Raw genomic sequence first — 15,585 nt, 5'->3', positions numbered from 1 at the left:
GGTGCTATTAACAGCTGAATTATCCGTGTTGAACTCTGAACTTCTCAGGGAAAAAATGGCCGGGATTTCACCAGACGGTCTCTGATGACCCATTCGCAGCCACCAGGAAAGTGATGTTCTCTATTTATTCACGGAAATCTACGCTCCTTCGAAAACAAAAGGGTGCAAAGGCAAACAGACTTGGGGACCACATTTACATTTTATAGGGGGGAGGAATTGCTGAGTCCCTCTTGCCCTCCCCGTACAGCCTTAGGGCCCAATCACCGTCCTTCTTGTATTCGCTGACAATGAAGCCACCTGTTTTTCTTAATTCGGGGGGAAGGGGCTCTTTTTTTAGTTGCATAATTAGCTCATTTTGGGAAGAGGTCTCGTTTCTGGAGAGCATCTGGAAGTCTCGGTGCAGAGAGGAGGCTGAGAGCAGCACGAGTGGCAAAGCATTAAAGTTCCATTTGGAAAGCTCCCTTCGGTTCACAGAACAGCCCTGTGAGACGAGAACGTCCTTTTAATGACACCTTTTCATCACGGCAGCACTCCGGGGACTGACGTTTATAGCCCTTATAAATGACCAACTCCCTGCAGAATTCTGAAGGGTCCTGGAATAAGCGGGTTGATAAATAGTGGGGGGCGTGGGGGGGGGAGCCCAAAGCACAGCATCAATACCTGGGCCAGAAAGATACCCCCTTTTAATAAATCGTGCTCCATGGTCTGGCTCAAAAGGCAGCAGCTGCAGAGAACTGAGGCAGCAAACAATGCTGCGAACTTCTCTTGGCACCAATAAAACTGTCTTGCGCCTGAGACAAATGCCTTTCTGAAAGGGCCTAATGGCAGAGCTGAGACTCAACCTTCAGCTCGGAAGGAATCGAACAAGGCTTTTTAGTCCCCGTCTTTCCCACCAGCAGTCGTTTTCGGATGCTGGGAAAGAAGCCATTTTGCAGGCAGGAAACGAAAGGTAAATGGGAGTTCTTGTCTTCAAGGCACCAGTCTTCCAGCCGGAATGGCACCAAGTGGGTTTGGAGGGGCTATAACACATGCTCAGTTGTAATTTCAGCCTGGGGGGCCCTGCTGGCTGTGCTCTGAGGGTGGCAATGATGGACACAGACTTGCTGCAGGGCCGGCTTGTGCTAGGGATGCCAGTCTCCTGGTAGGACCTGGAGATCCCCCGGAATTACAGCTCCTCTCCGGTGAGCCGTTCCCTTAAGGAAAATGGTTGCTTCGGAGGGGGGGGGGTCTAGGGCACTGTACCCACCTGAGGTCCCTGTCCTCCACAGAATCCACCCCCAAATCTCCAGGAGTTTGTTTGGTCTACATGACCATCTATGGTTATATCACCTGATAAATGTTTAACACATTTTTAAAATATATTAAAAATTAACAATCGCCCATTTGGAAAACCCTTCGAAGGCTGTCAAGAAACCCCCGGGTTGAAAAAGCCTGCCTTAGACAAATCATGAGGGATTTCAACCACTGACCCATTTCAAGTAATAACTTTTTAAAGGCCCATATTATAAACAACAATTCAGATCCTACACCTCTTGAAAGCTCACTTGAATAAATCTTTGTTGGTCTTAAAGGTGCCATAGGACTCTGATTTTGTTCTGCTACTTCAGACCCACTCAGCTACCCACTTTAATCTCTATACATGATATGTCAATTCGCTCCTGCTCCAATAGCAAAAATATTGCTTCTCTTGCTATATTTTACCAGTCCATATTGCGACACCAAGATGCAATTATCTTTTTCAGACCTGTACTGAAGAACTTAACAAAAAAAAAATTGAAATAGTTTTGCAGAAGTGGAGGGGAGGTCTTGCTCTTAGCTTTTCGAAGGCTCCTTAAGCTGTTAGACGGCTTTAGGCATGTTAATTTAGAATCAGATTGTTTGGCATTCTTTCATGACTGACAAGAGCCACCCAAGTTTACCGTTCCATACCGTGAAATGGTTTCGTGTGCTAGTCAACGCTCTCAGGGAAAGTCACACACAGACGTATATTTTCATCTGGCTGTTGTTTATTTTCGGTGGTGGTCAAAAGGAATGGACACAACGAGTCTCTGTTTGGAATATCTTGGCGTGGCACCATGATACAAAATGTGTTCCACTGGTAGGTAACGGAAAACCTTAAATCAACAATATAAGCAGACTTGGAATGGGCAAAGTATACAGATTATTTCGTTCCAGGTCTCCTTGTTCTGTTAAGAGTTCACTGAGTCAGCTATCCACATGCTCCACAGAAGTATTCGAGGAGATCGGCCAGGTTGTACATTTTTGCCCCTGCATGCCTCTGAGCCATCATTTTATTAGAGCAGGGGTAGTCAAACTGCGGCCCTCCAGATGTCCATGGACTACAATTCCCCTGAAGGCCTGCCAGAGAACGCTGCATTCGCTGGCAGGGATTCATGGGAATTGTAGTCCATGGACATCTGGAAGGCCGCAGTTTGAATACCCCTGTATTAGAGATAGTGAGGAGAAAATCAACAGTCATCGTCTTGTGAAACTGTTCCCCTTACAACACAGGAAATTCTTTGCGGGCAGCAAACTTTTCAACTATCTTCTTTTTCTGCTACTGACTTGCTCACAGCAGAGCGCAATGTTGTTATCGGGCATGAAGAATTAATTTTAGGAAAGGGAATCCCCTTCTGTTGAGATGCAGAGATTAAGGGCCATTCCGCACCCGATTAAAAAAATGATATGCTCACCTTATACAGTTGCCATATTTTTGGCATTTTGCATGACGTCGGCAACATCCAGCATCTAAGCAGCCAACTGGTAGCTACATCCTCCATTTTAATGCACTAGCCAGGGAATTGCATAAAGTAGATTCCCCAAAATCTGTAGTGCTAGCCATAGGAGAGCAACCAACAAGCCACACGTCAAGGAAATATCTCTGCTTGGTCAAAACAGTTTTCTCAGTGCTGTGGCAAGCCCAAGGTCACCCAGCTGGCTGCGTGTGGGGGAGCGCAGAATCGAACCCGGCATGCCAGATTAGAAGTCCGCACTCCTAACCAATACACCAAACTGGTTCCTGACTTGTTTTCTACACACACACACACACACACACACACACACACACTTTAAGTCTGTTGAAGCCTGTGGTATGTAGAAAGAACCATCACGTTACAGCCAACTCATGATGCCTTCGCAGGGTTTTCAAGACTAATGATTAAGCAGAGGTGGTATGCCATGGCCTTCCTCTGCAGAACCTTCCCCTCTTAGCTTCCGAGATTTGGTGAGATTGAACTATGCCATAGAATTCCACATCCCAGTCTAGAGAGCCTGCTTGGTGTCGTGGTTAAGACCAGCAGCCGCTAATCTGGAGAGCAGGGGGTTGATTCCCCACTCCTCCACATGCAGCCAGTTGGGTGACCTTGGGCCAGTCATGGTTCTCTCAGAGCTCTCCCAGCCTCACCTACCTCACAGGGGAGAAGAAGGGAAGGTGACCGCAGGCCTCCTTGAGATTCCTTTAGATAGTGAAAAGCACGGTATAAAAATCATCTCTTCCTCTAGAAACAGGTTTAATAACTCCCCCCCCCCCCATTTGTCCTGTGATGTCTAGGAATATGTCAAGTGCCTGGGACTAGAAACTAACTAGGGTAAACACGACTATCATTCCAACTCTGCCAGTGGCTAATGATAGCGGAAAATCAGGGTGGGGCTAGAGCTCAAACCTGCCTATCCCAGTTCTATGTTTGAAAGATAAGTCCTAAATTATTTGTAATCCTACTGTGATTCAGGACTTGAGGTGAGAGGGTACTAATGTTAAGCCAATTCCATTTTGTGCAAAATTCACTATAATTATAAGCTCCCTCCAGTGACTCGGTAATTATACATAATGGCTCCCAAATGAAGGATGATTCCCGTGTAGTCTTCACCGCACTGAAAAATATTTATACCTTGCACGAGGTTTTTAACATACTTCACTGATGCCAGGTGAAGGTCAACTGCTTAGTAGAGACACCAGCACTGTAGAAGCCCAGGAGGGAAAAAGGCAGGTATTGCAGTCCTTTGCTGAATCCGTTCAGGGGGGTACAATACTCTCACATTCTGATCTGATGATGATCCCCCGGCCCAAAGAGGTGAGCCTGGCCTTGACCAGAGCCTGGGCCTTCTTGGCCGTGACTCCAGCCAGGTGGAATGGGTTGCTGGCCGAAACACAGAACCTTGCAGAACTCTCAAAGTTCCAAGGGGCCTGCAAACGGCACTCTTCCACCAGCATTTGGTTGGGGTCCAGGCTGCACCTCAGTCACCCACCTGGGCCCCCTGCTTACCCCCCTCCCCACGCTCCAGGGGTGGCTGCTGGATGAATATCCCCTTTCTGAAATATGCCTCAGCTTGTTTGCTTGGCTCATTGGGATATTACATTTATTACATTTATCACCAAGCGGGATAGTAGGATTTAAAGAAATTGGCTTTAGACAAATTTAGTATTTTCTTTAGATGCATATGTGAATTCGTAGAAGATACTATGGACAGAAGGAAACCCAGTATACCTGAAAGATAGATCCAGTTGAACAGGGAGATTCTAATTCAGTTGACCTTAGGGACCTTCAGGGATAAGCTTTTGAGAGTCAAAGCTGCTGTGGGTTTTCTGGGCTGTGTGACCATATTCTGGTAGTTGCAGTCCCTGATATTTTGCCAGTAACTGTGGCTGGCATTTTCAGAGGTAGGACACAGCAAGATGGGATTCTCTCCACGCCAAAATGTCCCCAGTTGACTCCAGCCACGAAAGCCTTCAAGAGTCCATAATCAATGCTGCCATTCATCAGAAACAAGTCAGAATGGAGATCTCAAAGGGTGTTTCCTCAGTGGCTAAAATCTTTGTGGCAGCACCCATCAAGCTCCACGGAATTTCTTCAGTTCCGCACAAAAATCTTGCTGTTCAGGTGCCAATCCGTAGGTACTCCCTGTTTGTTGCGCAGTTTGAGAATTCTGGTAAAACGCAATTGCTTCCCCCTCCTAGGGGGGGAATTCACATTTATCCAGTGAGGAAGCACTAAATCGAGTCTGCTTCCTCCTCCATTTCCCACCACAAGTGATGACGAGTCAACTTCAGCCAATAATCTGATTCTTCCCCTCCTTCTCCTCCATTTTTTTTTTTACTTTTCAAAATGATTGCATTAAGACACAAATTTGCAATAACAATAGCACAAGCTCTGGAAATGCTCCAGAAAATTAAAGTTTTCTGCCTGTTCTTTCTCCCCCCCCCCCCATTGGAGAGGCAAGTTCTGCTCCTGGGGCCTCCGAGGAGCCCAGAGAGGGACTCCCCCCCCCAAGAGGAATTCATATCTGCAGTTTGGATAATATCTTTCATTCAAGGAGTTTTAACTCGCCCAATGTATCTTTTCATTTCTGATTTTTCTGCAAACTTGAGGTATTGTCATCTTTGTAGGATCTGTCTTGTGTATTCATGGCCCCAATCTCTAGATTTAAGAATCCATATATCTGGCCATGTTGAGAGTCATATATATTGATATACAATAGATCTGAGAATAATTTCTGTGCTGCTCTGAACAGAAAGCACCTTCACACTATAAATGAGTCTCCAAATCATTTGTCCATCAGTCATCAACAAGAGGTCTTTGGGAACTACCTGGCTGGTACCCATCTTGAACAGGCTTAGGGACAGATTCATAAGTACATTAAAAACTTCAGCCCTGAGAATGAGGATGAAGGCATAATTCTTCACTTCATGCTTTAAATGTCGGGGGAGATGGCTTGTGGTTCAAAAATGTCCACAAAGCCGGATTGTGAATTGTTTTGCTTTGGTGTACAGTGAAACTAAAAGGCATAGAATGAAAGCATCCCCAAGGTTCAGTATATATACACATGATTTCTTTTTCTTTATTTTACTCTGCTTATTCAGTTTTCCCATGGCAATGAGCCGAAACTCTCCTTGGCCAGTACTCTGTGGGCCTTAGAAATGTCACAAAGCCTAAAAATGTTTTTTTCTTACAGGTTTCAGCTTAAAAACAAAGACAATAATCAATTATTGACAGATCATACATTTCATAATAGACATTCATACTAAATATTTAGTATGAAATCACTGTCACGGTTACTTTTTTAACCTAACAGTCATGTCACATGTGCTAAACAGTAAGAATTCTCTACTTCACCCACACAACACAACAGTATCCTTTTTGTGACCTGTTAGTGCTGCTTAATTTATTTGCTGTAATGAGTCTTTTCCAACCTTTTTACCATTGAGGAACTCCTGAAGCATTCTTCAGGCTTTGAGAAACCATAGAAGTGGCAGGATTGTGGTTGGGAAGCAGAGCTGTGGACACGCCCGCCCCGGGAGCCCCTCCCCTTCAGACCCCCTCCAGGCTCATCATTGGCCACTTGGGGATGGGGGACATGTTGACATGACCATATGTGGCCATATCACCTGATAAATGTTTAACAAAATTTTGAAAATATATTTTAAAATCTATTAACTCCCACCCATTCAAGAAACCCTTCCAGGGCTGTCAAGAAACCCCAGGGTTTCATGAAACCCCAGTTGAGAAAGCTGGGCTATAATTCTGGAGGGAAAAAATCCACTTCTCAGAGTGGCACCCCTCAGATTTTCAGCTAGTGTTTTGTGTTCGTATTAATCCAGCTGGAGAAAGTTCTCATTTGCTTTAAAGTGATATTACAATAGTTAACACTCCATAACAAAATGGCAGGAGCTATCACGAGCAACCCAAATGAATTAGAAGGCCTTTTTGTGTCCCCCCTCCCAAAAAACCGCAGAAGGTGTCCATTGTCTCCACAAAACAATATCCCCAGGCAACGAGATCTCTGTGCACAAAGACTTAAGAACTTACTTACTTGGCCTGCATTTATACCACACGAGGAAGTATTTGCTGGTTCCTGGGCACGGATCAACACCAAAGAGTCGATTATTGACATGGAATTGGCAACTCCTTTTGTCCTGACACTCTTCCAGTATCTTCTACACAACAGGTACACCACCACACACAAAAAAAAGCAGGGAAAAGAAACCAATTAATAACGGCAAAGGTATGCCAGTTGCCATAGGCAGGATAATAGCAGGGCCATCTTTGGGCGGGGCTGAGGCCTCAATGGTAGAGGATCGGCTAGGCATGCAGAAGGTCCCAGTTCCCATCTCCAGCATCCCCAGTTAAAAGCAAAAAGCGGTAGATGATGGGAAAGACTGAGTACTGGAACCGCAGGGGTAGTCAAACTGCGGCCCTCCAGATGTCCATGGACTACGATTCCCATGAGCCCCTGCCACCACGAGCCTCTCGGGAGTGGCGGTTAATAAATTTTATGTTTATGTTTATGTTTATGCTTACAATGGTTAAACATTTATCGAGTGATATGGTCATGTCAACCCGCCCTCTCCTCCCAAATGATGGGCCTGAAGGGAGTGGGGAGAGAAGTAGCCTTGAGTGGACGTATCCACAGCTCTGCTTCCTAACCATATTCTGCACGTTTCAGGGGTTTCCTAACAGTAAAAACTGTTGAGAAAGGCTGCAGTGAGGAGAAAGAATTCTCATACTACAAGCTGCGGAAGAGAAAAGACACTCGCTTCTGTAGTTTTATTACAGAATTTGCCCAATTTATTACAGAAGTCAAAGATAAACTTTACCTTAGGTCTGGCAGCTCGAACCTCCTCCCCTTCCCTTCCCAATAAAACCTGGACAGTTTAATTCCACTCCTTTATTTGCTCCATGATAACAGTTCAGCCAAGAGGGGGAGGAGGGACCCCAGCGAAGGAAAACCCATTGAATTGAAACAAAAACACCACAGAACTTGCAGGTAATTTATGTTCTCCAAGACTGTTGGTAAAGAAAGGGCTGCTTCCCTCATCTTAATTGATCAGGCAACAGTGGAAGCCTGTACGTTTATGCTGACCTGATTTTAACTGTGTTTTAATAAGGTTGCTGGTTGCCTTTAATCTTCTAGCTTTATGGTAAATTGCTTTGAGCAGTGAGGAAATCTCTTATAGAAAATACAGTAAATAAAATAAATATCACTATTATTCAATAATGATAAGCCAATGCTTGGCTGCTCCAGTTACATTAAACTCTTGATTCAAGGGTCTTCTTAAACCGCCAAGAAGAATAGTGGCGATTTCAATTAGTAACCATTGTGCTATTTTGGACGAATGCGGAACGGCCCTAAGTATTTATATCCTGCTTTTCTCTGGCCTGAGCCTCAAAGAGACGTACAATCACCTTCCCTTCCTCTCCACGCAGCAGGCACCCTATGAGACAAGTGGGTCAGAGAAAGCGCTTAGAGAAACTGAAACTGGCCCAAGGTCACCCAACTGGCTGCACGTGGAGGAGGAGGGAGAAATCAAATCCAACTCTCCACATTAGAGTCTGTTGCTCTTAATCACTACACCATGTTTGTTCACCACACTGGCTCAACTAAGATGGAGTTATTTTGGGTTATCCCCTTAGGCATCCTCTCTTGAGAGTATATTTAGGGTAATATTACACTTTCTGTGCTTTAATTTTGTACTTCAGGTACTTTTCAGTTTCTACACATATGTCTGCATGTCATTTTAGGAGAGAAAGTGCCGTCAAAGTGCAGCCAAATTTAGGTTACCCCTTAGGGCAGGAGTGACCAAACTGTGGCTCTCCAGATATCCACAGACTACAATTCCCATGAGCACCTGCCAGCATAGTCGTGGCAGGGACTCATGGGAATTCTAACCCATGGACATCTGGAAAGCCAATTTGACCAGTCCTGCCTTGGGGGTTTCAAGGCAAGAGATGTTCAAAGTTGATTTTCCATTGCCTCTTGATCTCTCATCCAAATACTAACCCAGGGGCAGGCAAACTGCGGCCCTCCAGATGTCCATGGACTACAATTCCCAGGAGCCCCCTGCCAGCGAATGCTGGCAGGGGGCTCCTGGGAATTGTAGTCCATGGACATCTGGAGGGCCGCAGTTTGACTACCCCTGTACTAACCAAAGATCAATGAGTGTCAGGACTCAGAGGGGACAGAAGTTTGAGTCCCCCAAACAACAGCTGTGAAGAGATTGGTGGCTTGCATTGATTGACAACCCAAGGAACAAGGGGAGAAATGTGGGTTGTTCATGCTTTAGGCTTCTCCACCACCTTCTCGGGAAGGGAAAAGCCACTATGAGGTGGTGGGGTAACGCGGGAGGGGTCTCCTGTCAGGAAGTGTGCAAGCATGCAGTTTCCTATCGCGTGCTTGCAAGCAGGAGGTGGCGCGCGTGTTATGCCTCCCTGCGGAAATGGTCTAGATTTAGAGTCATCCCACTTTTCCTAGAATGCTCCCTGATTTCTTCTAGAAGGCTATTCTCATTGACGTATTAAAAATTAAGATACAAAATACTGATGCCAGCAAGAGGCTGGCAACCGGAAGGAGAACAACATAGGATGTCACTGGAGATGCAATGACACCTTTTCCAGCACAAGGAGAAGTGACATCATCCAAATGCTCCAGGCATTTGGTCATAACTCTATGTTTAACCTATGTTTAAACTCTATGTTTAAATGGACTCCGGAGAATGGTAGAGGACAGGAAGGCCTGGAAGATCATTGTCCATGGGGTCACGATGGGTCGGACATGACTTTGCACCTAACAACAGCAACAATAACGTTAAGAAGAAGAAGAAGAAGAAGAAGAAGAAGAAGAAGAAGAAGAAGAAGAAGAAGAAGAAGAAGAAGAAGAAGAAGAAGAGTTGATTCTTATATGCCGCTTTTCTGTACCCGTAGGAGGCTCAAAGTGACTTACAGTCACCTTCCCTTTCTTCTCCCCACAACAGACAGCCTGTGGGGGTGGGTGAGGCTGAGAGAGCACTGATATCATTGCTCGGTCAGTGCCATGGCGAGCCCAAGGTCACCCAGTTGGTTGCATGTGGGGGAGTGAAGAATCAAACCTGGCATGCCAGATTAGATATATATATAATTAGCTCCCACCCAATTAGCAAAACCCTTCTTGTGGCCTTACGAAACCCCAGAGTTTCATGATATCCTGGTTGATAAAGTCTGGATGATACTCTGGAAACATCAGGGGAGGGAATAGAAGAATATGTTTCTGTGCAGAGTAGTTCACAGAACTAACAAAGTAATCCAGGCTATATCCAACACTGTAAAAATCAAGAGTAAGCAGTAAGAGCCCTGGATCTGGAAACCCTACTCCGTCTCCTGGCCCTCACCAGGGGGAACCTGGCAACCCTAGATGACCCTGGTTTGGGGAAGCATCTTTTCAGGCTACAAGATTGACTGTTCCACAATGAAACAAAACTTCCTACACATAGAATGCTGGAAAGTTGGGGCAAGGAAGGAGTGGAAGGGCCACCGACTCCCTCTAGAGCTCCCGCAGATCCCCAGGGGTCCATGGCTGGGAATCCCTGATTTAATCACTGGAAGGTCCCAAATGCAAGCGCTTGGGAGAATTGGAATGTGTTTGTTCTGTATAAACTGGGATTCAGCTGCAAGGTTCTCCTCCCTCTTTATAAAGCAAACATGACCGCAAATGTTTTCCATCATGATGCTCCAGAGATTAGCACCTGGGGCATGTTTATTGAATTTTTAAAATAAGGTTTTAACTGTTGGCCTTTTCGGTAATTGGACCTGAACATTTACTACAAATCACAGGGGTAGTCAAACTGCGGCCCTCCAGATGTCCATGGACTGCAATTCCCATGAGCCCCTGCCAGCGAATGCTGGCAGAGGCTCATGGGAATTGCAGTCCATAGACATCTGGAGGGCCACAGTTTGACTACCCCTGATTTAGAACATGTGGTGCGGGGGGGAGGGAGGGGACACAAATCTCTAAACGGCTGAACCTTACAAACGTTTTAAATTAAAATGCAATTCTCTGCAGAACTGCTCTTTAAGTTGTCCATTAACGACATCATTCTGGAACGGGTCCAACGCAAGGGGAGTTGATGCAGCTCCAAATTACGTCCTCCTTTTCTTATCATGATTAGACTGGACAGTCAACATTGTCTCTCCGTTGGCAGTGTGGGGGGGGGGGATATTTTTTAACATAATGTTGTCAAACTCAGCATTTTCCCCTCAGGGTCTGGAATTCCATAGAACAGAGCCTGTTGCCCATTTGCTGTGTGAGCTCTCCCCGTGAACCCATTATCTTCCCCCTCTTTTCCTCCCACAGTGGAGACTGAGACAGCAATACAATTAGAATGCCTCTCCATTATTCTCCCTTCTGGTTTTTGGAAGCCTCCCATTAGCTCCAGGTCGCTGGTAGAATGCTTTAGAATCGGGTTCCCAGGAGGCATCCCTCTTTTCCCACTGAAAGCGACTGGCCAATCGCTGGGACCCTGTAACTGACCCCCAGTACGAGACCTGAGCTGAGAATTAGTCTCAGTCACTCTTAATGTTGCCAGCAGGACGAGCCTTTTTCCTTATGCCCCAAATGCCGTTCACTTGTTGCCATTCTCCTGGAGGAGGAGAAGTTTTAACCCAGAGCGAACCAATATGAATGTGTATCAATACTCCCACCAGAGTTTTCGGATTTTACACTTTAGGAATTGTCCAGCGAAGGCATATTATACTTTTTATACTGAAATGGAGAAACCATTCAAAAGACCTGATCTGCCATTTTTTATTGAGTGATAGGGATGCCGATGTCACTTTTATTATGGCTGAATTTCTGTCTTCAGTTTTTGAGTTTAAACTGACTGATGTACCTTGACTATCTCTGTTTATTTTGCTAATCTGCTTTATGCCAATAAAGATATTGTGTGTGTGTGTGTGTGTGTGTGTGTGTACAACTTAGGGCAGGGGTAGTCAAACTGTGGCCCTCCAGGTATCCATGGACTACAATTCCCATGAGCCCCTGCCAGCATTCGCTGGCAGGGGCTCATGGGAATTGTAGTCCATGGACATCTGGAGGGCCGCAGTTTGACTACCCCTGACTTAGGGTTTTCCTGATTAAAAATAAAGTTCTATTTTGCTGCTTGAGAGAAAGTATTTGAGGGAGGGGAGGCGTACATGAATAGTCCCCAGCTGCTCAGATTATGCAACTTTCAAACATGTTTTTGAACTCTGCTGAAAGGCAACATAAGAAATCCCATAAGTGTAGTCCATGGACATCTGGAGGGCCGCAGTTTGACTACCCCTGCTCCAGAACGCTGAGAGTTCCACAAGGAGCGCTTGGCAGCTCATTCCACAAGGCTGAAGCCAGAGCTGGAAAGGACCTGTCTTTGGTCAAGGCAAAGCACACCTACCTCCCTGGGGCTGGGTATCATCAACAGGTTAGAGTTGGCTGAATGGAGAGTCCTCCAGGGGACGTATTCAGAGAGGTGGTCCCTCAGGTACGCTGGTCCCAGACCATGTGGGGCCTTAAAGGTTAGAACAGCCAGCACCTTAAATGGTCTTGAACCTGATGAAAGCAGAACTGAACAGTGTCTTAAAGCCACAATACCTGTAGGGAAGTACCAGCAGAACAGGCAACGTCCTCCTTGATCAGAGTCGCATAGGATTGTGGGTAGCGGGAGGGACACATCTGATGGCTCGGCACCACGCGGCCATAAAAAGACGCCTGGATACTGATGGTGGTTCTGTGAGGGCATCGCAGTGAGACATAGTCCCCATCACAGGCATGGTCTGTATAATTCTTTAAAATACTCGCAATATAACCTGCCAACAAGAGAGCAACCGTTAGTGCAGCAAAAACAAATAGGTCGTCTCACTTTATTTATTTCATTTATTCCCCACCTTTCTGACAGTGTTCTCTCCTCCTCCATCCCTGTGAAGTAGGTTAGGCTGACTGGTCCAAGGTGACCCAACAAAATTCCATATCAGAGTAGGGATTGGAACCTTGGTTGGCCTGAGATGGATGGTCCAGGCTAGCCCAGTCTCATGACATTTTGGAAGTTGGGAGATGTTATGATACTATCTATTTTTGTCTGTTTGGTCAGTGAACTGGATATCTTAGTCAGTCCACGCGTGGCTCTCCTTCTCCATTTGTATGCCTGAGAGAGAGAGTGAGCACCTCAGGGGGTTACAGTAGCAAAAGAAGCGTGTTCTCATCAAAATTTACTTCAGTCAGTACCAGTGATATTGATTCCAATGTATTCCAATGTATTCCAATGGTCATTCCAATGTAACCACTTGTGACTAAAGGAAAAGAGCCTGCCAGCTGTAGGTAAAGGTAAAGGTATCCCCTGTGCAAGCACCGAGTCATGTCTGACCCTTGGGGTGATGCCCTCCAGCGTTTTCATGGCAGACTCAATACGGGGTGGTTTGCCAGTGCCTTCCCCAGTCATTACCGTTTACCCCCCAGCAAGCTGGGTGCTCATTTCACTGACCTCGGAAGGATGGAAGGCCGAGTCAACCTTGAGCCGGCTGCTGGGATTGAACTCCCAGCCTCATGGGCAGAGCTTCAGACAGCATGTCAGCTGCCTCACCACCCTGCGCCACAAGAAGCTCTTTATAAATAACGAGCTCTAGATAAATAAATATTTTATTTGTGCCAGATCCCTGTTACCTCAGGGCAGTTAGCCAGTTTGGTGTAGTGGTTAGGAGTGTGGACTTCTAATCTGGCATGCGGGGTTCGATTCTGCACTCCCCCACATGCAACCAGCTGGGTGACCTTGGGCTCGCCACGGCACTGACCGAGCAGTGATATCAGCGCTCTCTCAGCCTCACCCACCCCACAGGGTGTCTGTTGTGGGGAGAGGAAAGGGAAGGCGACTATAAGCCACTTTGAGCCTCCTTCGGGTAGAGAAAAGTGGCATATAAGAACCAACTCTTCTTCTTCTTCTTTTTCTTCTTCTTGAAACAATACATAGGAATCAATGAAACAATGAAATGGTATATCCTTTATAAAAACTGTCTCCTGTTATTAGTCGCCCTGTGAGGATTGATCAGAGTTTAGAGAGGTCCCTGGTGGTGGATGTTTCAAGTGGGAAGGCCAGCATCTCATGATGTCATTGCCTGGCCTCAAGCACAGACCTGGCAGAACGGGTCAATTGTGCAGGCCTTCTGGAATTATGTGAGATTCTGGAGGACCCTGTCCCAAATATTCAAGAACCGTATCTGCAAGAATTATTCTTCTAATTGTTACTATGAACTGAAGTCAGAAAACTTATGTAACAGTTATTCAAAGAAAATGGAATGATCATTTCAAGTAAAAACTAAGCGCCTAAATTTAAAACCAGCCGATCTTGACCGAAGCTGCAACAAAACTTCCCCATTTATTCTGCATGGGAGTCTATGAAGTCTAAAGCCTATCACAAAGATTGACTCTCATATTCAACAAGCTATTGGTTTAAATCACAAACCTAGCACAAAATTCATATTACAACAAGCAGCACTGCTCAAGACATGATGATAATGATTTCTGTTTTTGTCACCCCTGAAGGCTCAAGGTGGCTTACAAAGTTAAAGCCACATAAAATGTATCATTAATAAATTATTTAAAGCATCAAAATCATGAAAATAGATAAACCCTATACATAGATGTTTATTTCATTTCTGTTTCAGGGGTCAAGAAGGAAACACTTATCAGTTCAGAGGTGTGAATTCTCGGTCAGGGATCCTGATTCTCAAACAGTGAAAGGCGGGAAAGCATAACTATGTTTCAAATTTCACCTGGAACTGCCGAATAACCATCTGAATATTCTCCCTGTCCTTGTAAATCTGTTTTAAATGGGTGAGCCAATTGCGAGTTTATAGTCTCCTCTGAGTCACTGCCCCGAGTCTACCCTGAGACTCACTAAAACAGGTGGACTATAAATATCATCGTTATATAATTGAATGCAGGTACTTCCGATGACGTGTTGAATGTTCGAAAGCCCCCAAGCAGAGGGAACGCCCACCCAAAGGGACCACCCAGAGTCAACTGTAACACCGGAGGAGAACCAGCTGTCTTTGAACACTCCCAGCTGATCATGACATTTAGAGAACCGCACTCAAAGAGTTGTTGTCAATGGTGTTTCATCAGACTGGAAAGAGGTGAGTAGCGGGGTACCTCAGGGCTCGGTGCTCGGCCTGGTACTTTTTAACATATTTATTAATGATCTAGATGAGGGGGTGGAGGGACTACTCATCAAGTTTGCAGATGACACCAAATTGGGAGGACTGGCAAATACTCCGGAAGATAGAGACAGAGTTCAACGAGATCTGAACACAATGGAAAAATGGGCAAATGAGAACAAGATGCAATTTAATAAAGATAAGTGTAAAGTTCTGCATCTGGGTCAGAAAAATGAAAAGCATGCCTACTGGATGGGGGATACGCGTAGTAGTGGTGGTAGTAATGGAAGTAGTGGTAGTAGTAGTGGTGGTGGTGGTGGTGTTTGTTGTTGCTGTTGCTAATTGGAAAAGTGGAAGATCTCCAGGCCCCTCTTAGAGGTTGAAAACCCTAAATGCCCCCTGGCCCTACAAAAAACACTGCAACCAATATGTAGACAGACATGCCAAGTTGCCACAGTCCCATTTTCCCCACCCCACACAAGCCATGCACAAAGAGAGAACTCTTAACTCCTATCTCTGAATCTGTCCTGTCTGAATCTGTCCCCTGGAGAATGCTGCGGCTGGCTAGGACCAACCGACTGGTTATCCCTGGCCCCAAAGAAGCGCAATGGCCTTTCCAGCCCTGGTGGAATGAGCTCCTGGAGAATATCAGGGCCCT

At 45.7% G+C, this 15,585-nt stretch overlaps 1 protein-coding gene across 3 annotated transcripts in view; it reads right to left on the bottom strand.

The window, feature by feature from the left end:
• The window catches only part of LOC143827472 (protein eva-1 homolog C-like), a 161,926-nt gene that overhangs the window by 91,609 nt on the left and 54,732 nt on the right, over positions 1–15,585 (bottom strand). For 2 of the 3 annotated variants that reach the window (XM_077317044.1, XM_077317054.1), the window contains exons 2-3: positions 12,373–12,587; positions 6,808–6,931 (exon numbers count right to left, since the gene is read on the bottom strand). In XM_077317044.1, coding sequence (XP_077173159.1) covers positions 6,808–6,931; positions 12,373–12,587 — 339 coding nt within the window. Of the gene's footprint in view, positions 1–6,807; positions 6,932–12,175; positions 12,292–12,372; positions 12,588–15,585 lie in introns of those variants that run through there. The other variant, XM_077317062.1, reaches the window with a different exon arrangement.

Source organism: Paroedura picta, chromosome 1 (genome assembly GCF_049243985.1).
Source record: "Paroedura picta isolate Pp20150507F chromosome 1, Ppicta_v3.0, whole genome shotgun sequence".
Classification (NCBI taxonomy): domain Eukaryota; kingdom Metazoa; phylum Chordata; class Lepidosauria; order Squamata; family Gekkonidae; genus Paroedura; species Paroedura picta.
The sequence above is the reverse complement of the archived record's forward strand: the minus strand, read 5'-3'. Positions and strand labels throughout refer to the sequence as shown.